The sequence below is a fragment of the Acanthaster planci genome, linkage group LG02, assembly GCF_054643075.1.
Source record: "Acanthaster planci isolate LZ-2023a linkage group LG02, COTS_SCS, whole genome shotgun sequence".
NCBI lineage: Eukaryota > Metazoa > Echinodermata > Asteroidea > Valvatida > Acanthasteridae > Acanthaster > Acanthaster planci.
In genome coordinates, this window is record NC_141778.1 from 20,891,385 (window position 1) to 20,901,099 (window position 9,715).

Below are 9,715 nucleotides of genomic sequence, written 5' to 3' on the forward strand. Positions count from 1 at the left end.
CTTAAGCCGAAGGCTAAACACCCTGTAAAACTTCATGTCTGGGCTGGGATTTTGAAGCGGGGAAAAACACCTACATGTATTTTGGTGTTTCAAGACACGATGGATGGTGACTTCTACCGCAAAGAGATACTTCGGGAGACTCTGCTTCCATTCTTGAACAGGCGATTTCCGGACGGCCACAGGTTTGAGCAGGATTCCAAACACTGCACCAAAGCCACAAAGGAATTCATGGAACAGGCAGGGATCAACTGGATAAAGTTTCCAGCAGAGTCCCCCAATCTGAACTGCATTGACAACGTATGGCACGAGATGAAACACTTCTTAAGAAGAACTGTGAAGCCTACCAAGAAGGAAGACCTTGTTCATGGCATTCATCTCTTTTGGCCTACGAGAGTAACCATCGAATCATGCACCAGGTACATCAACCACATCCAAAAGGTTATTCCAGAAGTCATCAGGAATGAAGGGCGAGCATCAGGCTACTAACTTCACCAAAACCCAAACGGCCCTTTTCAGGGCAAACACATTAAAAAAGAGAGATTCTGAAGGCTGTCTGTTATAATTAAATGGCCAAATGAATAAGATGTCGACCCCCCCAAAAAAAACACTTAAAATCTTTAAGGACATCTGATAACAGCTGATCGGTGAGGAATCAGACAATACACAAATCAACTACATGTACAAATTCAGATTCCAGTAAAAGTTAAAAAGAACAAAATACACAAAATCATAAGATGGTTACAAGAGTTATGAAGTACATGTAATAGAGAAGACAGAAACAGTAAATTAAATTAATACTTAATAACAGAAATTGGGAATGTAAACTGTAAAAAAGGTTTGCGTTAATTATAGCCGCCAACAATAAGCCTATCTGCTGAATCCAAACGAATTTGGGTGAAACGAATCCGTCAATCACAAGAAATCAGTAGGCTTATTCGCTGAATCAAGAAAGCAACTGCATCGCAAATTCTTGCATTAAAGGTACATCAGCTTGAAACTCTAGCTAACTTCATGGGCCACGATCTGCAGGTACATCGCGAATACTACCAGTTGCCAGATACTGTACAGCAGGTCACCAAACTGTCCAGACTTTTCCCGAGTTTAGAGAGGGGCAACCTGCCTTCCCAGCAGGGCAAATCCTTGGACGATTTGCATGTAACTGGAGGTAAGGGCACCTTGTACTCAAACCATGTTTCCCATGTTCCGTCTACCCAACGCTTGGCTTCGAACCAAGTCAACCCAACCCAGACTCACATTTTGTAGGGCATCGTACTCAGCCGGAAAGAATACCTCTCTTCCTATTCCCCCCCCCCGGAAGAACAGACCAGTACAAAGAAAGACGGGGACCAAAAATCACCCCCATAAATGTATCTTGCGTCAAGAACTCCCAAAATAATGTGCCATTTTGGCCGGCCATTTCGCCCCCCCCCATATCTCAACGCCAAGCAGAGACTGCCAGACACCCATGCATGCATGTGTGCTTTAACTGATTGATCTCAATTTGGGGTTTACTCTCAGAAGGCTTCACCAGTGAAGAGGACAGCAGTGACAGTGGGGACAGCAGTGAAGACTCCTGCGATGAATCCGTCGAAAACAGTAAGATTGGTCTGTCCGTCCGTCCGTCCATCTGTCTGTCTGTCACTCTGTCGGGCTGTCTGCTGAGGTGTCACCTACATTTCTAATGTCCCTTTCTTGCCTCTACATTAATAGGACAGATTCCTGGTGTTGCTGCTGCATCTCGAACAAGGGAACCCTCTCCGCCATCGAGACGAGTGAAGCAGCGTCCCTGGACTACAGCGGAGAAGACAGACGTCCAAGAAGGCCTGCACAAATTCTTCCAGTTGAGGAAAGTTCCTGGCAAGCTGGACATCGAAGCAGCTTGCACTGTGGCACTGCAGACCCGTACTTGGAGAAACATCAAAGACTTTTGTCGTAACACTATGAAGTTGTAGACAAGTTAAGCTAGGATACGCCACACCAGCCATTCTCTCGAGACATTATACCACATTGATGCTGAACCCTATAGTAGTAGGCCAATAACGCACTCTATTTTTAGCGGCCAAAACAACCAAAAACTTGTGAGTGTTGTCCTCGGGGTTATAGGCTGCACTCACATGGACGAAAAGTCCTCCGTCTCATAGTTTGGAAAGTATGCCCTCCGTCTGCAGTGTCTACATGTATACGTGCGTGCGTGTGTGTGTGTGGGGGGGAGAACATGGGGCACTTGAACCCCTTGATTCTAGCGTAAGGCTTTCTATAGCCCCCTCCCCACCGATTAAATGCTGAATAACCCGCTGATGGACTTCCTATATGTACAATGTATTGGAGAAACCGCTTACTTGAGAATGCATATTTGGTTTTTGCCGGAGACCCCTGTAGTTTCTATATCTTCTGCATCTTTGGCAATGACATAAATCTGTACTAGGTAGGCCTTTCCCATGCACAAATCCTATTTCTGGTGGAAGTCTTGCTTTGTTGTCTTCGTGTAATTGCAGATATCTTTTTGTCAAACTGCATCCTTATTGCCTCTCCCCCCCAAACAAAAATAATGTTTGTGGACGAGACTCCTCAGCTTTGTATATACAGTACACCTGGGCAACAGATCCTCAGTCCGTGCATGATTTGTATACATCATACATGTTTAAACAGTCATATCCCCACACTGTCCGCATCCGCATTGTAATGAAATAAAACTTTGAGTGATGATAAACAAGGACTTCAGTTTCATCAGCCTTACAAAATTCTTTTCGCAAAGAACGAATTCAAGGAATTGTGCTTTTCCCGAAGGGATTCGATCAGAGGGTGTATCTAAAATGTATTCTCAATAACAACGTAAAAGTGCTCTGGCATGGCATTTTTAGCAAAACCTTTTCAGGACCATGCACACGTTTCAAGATCTGCAAAACAGTCCTCTACTTGTACCACCAGTCAACTGACAAATGAACCAAAATGAATGATTGGTCTCATTCTTAGGTCTGCTCATAATCCAACTCTCCGACATAAAAGGCCAGATTTCATATACTCCAACCAGGAGTTATTGCAAGTCACTAGAGACAAAGTGTCACTGAATGGGAAAGTACCATCTTCTTTTCACACACTATAAATACACTACGTTGGAGAATATGACTAAAATTGGGGACGCCGCCAATACGGTCTGTTGGCAACAAAGGAATACACGTTCAGGACTGCCTTGTCCCCCGATCCTGGAACGCTGCGCCGCTTGCACGCGTGGCTGGCCGCACCAAGGTTGGCAGCGGCCTGAGCTTGGCTGGGGCGAGGCGCGGCACAATGTTAAGTGATTGATTCCATTCTTCAAATGTTGCAGTTCATAAGTCGCTTGGCTTGAAAGCGGCAGGGAATTTTTTTGGCGTGAGGATCCACGTAGAAGCCGTGGCTTATGTTATGAAAATTGCGATATATCAAAACTATTTTTGTAAAAGAAAAAAATACATATAGCACAAAGGAGCGGGAATCAGAAGCAGGGGTGTTAATTCATACCCCCAGCCTACAGGCATATGAGTGGTATAAGGGATAACTATGTGTATGGGTGTTTTTTAGGGGGGGGATTGGTTAAAAGTAAAATCTTAAAAGTATCTTAATTCTCTTTGACTTGAAAAAAAAAATTTTTTTTTTAGATCATAGAAATTATTGTCGTTTTATTCCTTCGTCCTCCAAAATTTGTCTTTCAAAATCTGACGAGTACCAGCTTAAAAAGAAATCGCTACATGAATATTGAAATAGCGCATTTTTATGTAACCAGGGTAATTGTCCGGTCCAACCCAAAACTAGTAATAGCAGAATAAATTACGATGGCGTTGAGTATATTTTTATTTTCTTTTCAGTCCAATTTCAATTAATGGATAGTTATTTCATGTCGCCATCCGCTCAACTGCTGCATCACTGCTCTGCCCAGAAGTTTCATTATCCTTACGCATGATTTGAGGCACAAGGGGTGTATTTTTATATTCAAAATAGTGCAGTGTGACGACGAAATTAATTGTCTAATATTGTGTACATCAATGGAAAATTAAATAAACATCTAAAATCTGAAGTGTACTGTGAATTTGAAGTCAATGCATCATTGACTGCACTAACGGTGGCCTACCACACCGCTCACGCTTCTCAAGAAAGGTAGACTGGACTCGGCCAATAGTACCTTTTAGCCTTTGCAAGTATGATTGCATATTGCTTTCCATTAGGTCCTTCTAGTGGTCAAGAATAGAGTAATGATGGCTTACTTTCACATAATTAGGAAAAGGATTGATATTGTTAAGAAATCTGGCAGCCTCTTTTGAAATGTACAATGTACCTTGGATTTTACCATAAGAGAAATGTGTGTCTTCCACTCCATCACATCAGGTACATGTCCTTGAATGAAAGGACCGCATTTAAATGAAGACCACACATCTGCTCTTTTTAGGTTGGAAACTGTTGTGTTGAAAGGTTACAGGTGAAAACTTACAAAGTTCAACGATGAGCGTAACGGGAGCATTCAATACAATTTCATGTTTTTTTCAGCAATGCATGCAAAACAAACATTTGGTTGGCACAGACCCAACTGTGTTTCTTTGAAATCAATTCTTTTTTCAAACAGAAACTGCCTCTCTGTTCCTCAGCATCAATCAGAACTTGTGCTTCAAAGTATACCAAGGGGGAAGCCCAAATAAGCCATATTTAAGATTCCAGGGCCCACTGGGCGCTTGATATGCCCCTTGAAAGAACATCAGAACAGTCAGGTTCCTCTATACAGTCAGGAATTTGGAAGCTTAATGGCCAATTACATGTAGTAAAAATGGCAAATTATCAACATCCACCAGGATGGCACTGAATGTGGACCTGTGTTTGTACAGCACATGATGGAGTGGAGCACACTGGATCCTAAGCTCTCTACCTCACCTTGTAATGTCAGTCCTGTCAGTGTGATGAGGAAATCTTGCTATTGGTCCGAGAGTACTTCTTGCAACACAACAACATCCATTCAAAGGATTTTTGGTGGCATTCCACAAGAACTTTATCCTGACAAAGGGAAAATAAGAAAATGTGAAAGTTACTCACTAATCACAAGAGGATGTCATAATGTTTTTATGAAATAAAGACATTTATTTTGCCCACATACACAAATTTTGCTCATCAATGATCACTTTTTAATTACAGATTTTTGGACTTACACCTGTGTACACGTATATTAATGACACTGTATACTCAGTGCTTGTCCGAGAGCTAGTAAAAAAAATACTTCGGTGGGCCTCAAACGCATGACCTCCTGCTTACTGGTGCAGACGTCTTAACCACTCAACCACAAACGCAGCAGCGGGTATGCAAACTTTATCAAGATGTTCTTTGCGTCGGGGAGGTAATAATTACAGGAATTTGCCCTTAACACCAACGTACATGTATATTTATGACATTGTATACATGTAGACCTTTTTCACCCACGTGACAGAATTGCGATAAATGTAAACAATATCACCACATGTGGACCGCCTTGACCACGGTGATCACATATACTCCTACAGGCAGCTTCATCCACATACAAGCGCACATGCAAACACTGCATGCTTGACTAGTTCATCTTGAGTTAGTAGATTACCATCACAACACTATGCACTCATTACCATCACAACACATGGCTGTCCAGCATGATCGTCACATCACAGGAAAAAGGTCTGTACTCGGCACTTGTCCGAGAGCTTGTGAAAAATTTGCAAACATACTTGGGTGGGACTCGAACCCACAACCTCCTGCTTTCTAGTACAGATGTCTAAACCACCTACCAACGAGTTTGCCGGGGAGGGATAGCATTTTGCTAAATAAAGAATGTCGCATCCTAATGAACCTTTTTTCCTCATACTGTGGTGCATATCAGCTCTACAACCAATATGGCTAATTTCCTGGGTAGCACGATCAGACAAACACTGCAGTCTTGGAGAATTAATCAATTGTCATATAAACATGAAGTCTAACAAATCACATCATTTTCTGCTTGGTGAAACTTCATTTATTCAACTGATGGCTTCAAAGTCTACTGAAAAACCACCTTCAACAAAAGAGTTTCACATGTACATGATATACAGGTCATTCATGCATAAATGGGAATGAAGTTGAAAAAGATCACTGGAGCATGTGCGTTGTCCATTCAAGTCAAAAGATTGATTTTTTTTGCTTATTTTGTGAATTTCGATTTCCAATGGTTTACCTTGACCATTCACCATTTTGAAAAACATCTCAATTTAAAACATTGAAAATTCAAATGGCTCCCTGTTTTCTAATTTTTGTTTCTGAAATAACATTGTTCAGAGTCAACAGGGTTGAAATCCAACAAATAAAACAATGTTAGCCAAGCAAAAGTACATGCCAAGTGACCAGCACTTCCGACATGTCTGGAGAAATGCACAGCGAGGCAGGGAGGAATGTAGTAATATATTTGCCATTAGGGCAAATCAAATGAATTCCTTGATTATCATCACCACCACACCAGATTATCCCTACCGCCCCAACTTTTTAATATTTGATATTTTCAACTTTTTAACAGATTTCCGGTCCTTTTCAACATGACAACATCAAATTTAATGCTTGCACAGTTGCTTGTATTAACCTGTGTGCCCTAAATCTATATGTGCAGTCATTGCCCTTCATGAGCACTTTCTTCTGGAGTTATTTGGGGAAAAAAAGCAGCCCGGTTGTTTACATGATTTTGTGTTTTGTTTGAATCATTTTTATTATGGAATTTGTACAATTTATGAGATTTCATGATCACTACTTGTGATGAAATAGCACATTTTGTTACTTACGAACTTAGCTTTCCAGTAAAAGTCAACAATTTGTTGGCCAGTCTTAGCCAAATTTGAACCGAGTCTTTGAACACTAATGTATTGAAGGGTAGAGAACATTACACCCTTTGCATGGATAATGGTAGAGTGCATCCAAATTTTAAAAAATTATTTACGATGGCAAAAGTAGGTCTCATGTCAGGTATTTTCTCCATTTCCTGGTCACAGCAATTATTCATATTATTTTTTTACAAGCAACAAACTACAATTGCTAGGATATTTCTGGCTTTGCTTGTCCAGCTAGGATGCAGGCAGTAATCAGCACTTTTGGAATGTTTTCTTTTATTTGTCTGACTCGGCTCCTATCACTGAACACTTTCAAGTTCCAGAGTTGCAACTACATGTACATGTACTTCTGTGTCCTTCCTCTATGAAAAAAACCTACTCACAGTCATCCCACTGTCCTTGTTTTTATTTCATGGTGTTGTTTGGGTTTTGGTGATAACATTTGATAAATATACAGATTACTTTCTTTCCTACTCTCTTCTGAACTTGTTGGGTTTTTTCTTGGTTTTGTTGTTGTTTTTTAAATACACCACCGGCTGAAAGAGAAAACGTGACTCATGCCAATAAACCTTTTTTTCCGACACTGTACAGATTGATGTCAACAATAAATGGTACATGTACATTATGTGCATTTTGGCCTGTTGGTTTCAAATTCATTAAAATAATACCCACCGAATAGCAGTAACCTTCCTCCATGAAGTAACTAACCAACCCTCGTATCGTCTGGTAGAAGAATAGAAGAAATAGCTCATACTCTCCCAATAATTCTGCTTCAAAATACAAGTCACAAATTCTGTGGCACCTTCAAAGCGTCCGCCATCGCAATTCAGACTGCGTGCGCATTTAGAGCACGTGTTGTGGCCTCAGACACAAAAAGGAAGACTGGTTCCCGCCAAGAGTTGTGAACTGCTAGGTTGGAAAGATACCTGATGGAAACCAGTCAGTTTGTTTTTGTTTTGCCGATTTAATAGAGCCTGAAAGTTGATCCCTGATGACAGCTTCCGAAACCCTCGGATAGCTTTTAGAATTTGTAATTTTTTTTTTCGTTCAGTTTCTTCTTAAAAAATCCAACTCGAAAAAAAGGGCTTTGAAATATACTTGCTAACAATATCAATTCATAGAAACTGAAAAATTACCTGATCTAAAAGGGAAATATCCTGCCAAAAATTGACCCGCAACTTTCGAAAATCTAAAATACATGAAGAACAGTGCAATGCCGCACTCTGGTACGCACATGAACATTTACGATCTGAAATTTTATGGTGGTCTGTCGGTAAAAGCCGAAATAAAACAGATCAAAATATTTACATACTTTCATTATTTCCAAGGTAATAAATATGAAGCAATATTGTACTTTTACGAAAGATTCTAATATTTTATTTAGCCTTTGCTGACAACAAATGCGTGAACCCATCGACTGCAGGTAGGTCAATCTTTGCAAGGTTGTACAATCTCGTTTTCAAGACAGCACGGCGAGTGAAAACAAACGTGCATGACCAAGGAGACCTAGGTACGACATCGCCACGCGTGAAAGGTTGTTAATAAAATTCGTATACCCATCTCCAGCTGACTTTTCCTAATATTACTTGAAGAAGACAAAGGTAAAATTCCAACATGAGTGTTTCATGGGGTGGTTTCAGAAAGGCATTATTCTTCCAAAAATTATCGAACGTGATCAATGTAAAATCCCCATAGGCAGACCGCACAAGGGTTACGGAAGCTGGCTACGTGACCTTTTACCCCTCCTTGCTTATGTGGGGTTTTTTATTTCCATTAACTTTTTATATGGGGATTGTGGTGACTCCGGTCTTATAATCCCGTTATTGTTGATTTTTGAGCATGTATTTTCTTCTTAATGGTTTTGATTTCCTACATGGATGTCCTCTGCCAAGGCCTGGGCAAGCCAGGCACGAATTGATGTAAACAAAATAATAAATATATAAACAAATACCGAATGGCACTTGGCTAGGGACCGGCTGGAGTTTCCTGCCCAGGGGAGGTCCCGTAGTAGTTAAAGCTGACAAAACCAGGTTGTTCAGCATGAACAGAGGTAGGATTGCATGGGAGGTGATTGCAGTTGGCCGTTTTTTGTTTTGTATTTTTGTTTGTTTTTTTTCCAACTAATTAGCAAAAACGGCGTACACAGGAGACGTCAGTGTAAGGGTTTTCAAAGTCTATTGGAGATCAATGGTCTATGCCCCACAGAGAAAACGTTCATTACAAGCGTACATGTGCACTTTACTTTCAAGCAGACAACGGTTTTTCATGCGAGCAGGCGACGTTATAGCGCGGACTTTTTCAACCATTGATGAACTTCGTAAAATACCACCAAGTGTACCAGTAAAAAGAAATTTCGGGAAGATCTAAACACAACACTACGAAACATACATTTTTCCTCCATTCAGAAGATTTTTAAGCAACAGTAAATATCAGAACAGTATTTTAAAAAGTGGATCTTACGGACCCTATCTAACAACGAAACAAATCGAAATTGCAATATTAGCACTAATTTTATCAAATAATTTTAAATAGAGAATAACTTTCTCAGACAAAAATCTACCACCAAAGATTCACCCTTAATGCATTGATTTCATGAATTCATTTTGAATCCATCGAAAAAAAAATAATAAGAAATTTGGTCAATTTGAATCAAAATCGCATCGATCCAACGGTGCACAATCTGAATTAGCTTTTCCGGTGGTAGATTCCAGTAGGATAGTTTTGTTAACTGAAAAAAAGGGATTGGGGATGTCACGAAATACGCCAACGCCCTCAAGCAGCAGGTTGAGAGAAAAAAAAACCTTTTCGATCAGTGTGTTTGGGAAAGTTTCTAGAAAAAGTGATTTATACGATGGCCATTACGCGTGTTTGATGATATC

General features: G+C 40.4%; 1 protein-coding gene and 1 long non-coding RNA gene across 2 annotated transcripts in view; one reads left to right on the forward strand and one right to left on the reverse strand.

Annotated features, from left to right (window-relative positions):
• Positions 1-7,712, reverse strand: part of LOC147800001 (uncharacterized) — a 32,614-nt gene extending 24,902 nt beyond the window's left edge. The window contains exons 1-2 of the long non-coding RNA XR_015424501.1: positions 7,509-7,712; positions 4,897-5,016 (exon numbers count right to left, since the gene is read on the reverse strand). This is a non-coding gene — a long non-coding RNA (uncharacterized LOC147800001). The remainder of the gene's footprint in view (positions 1-4,896; positions 5,017-7,508) is intronic.
• On the forward strand, positions 978-2,709 carry LOC147800002 (uncharacterized). The gene is made up of 3 exons (XM_087148456.1): positions 978-1,165; positions 1,519-1,596; positions 1,711-2,709. The coding sequence occupies exons 1-3, from the start codon at positions 1,012-1,014 to the stop codon at positions 1,950-1,952; spliced, it is 474 nt and encodes a 157-aa protein (XP_087004582.1). The 5' UTR covers positions 978-1,011; the 3' UTR covers positions 1,953-2,709.
• Positions 7,713-9,715: the final 2,003 nt, after the last annotated feature.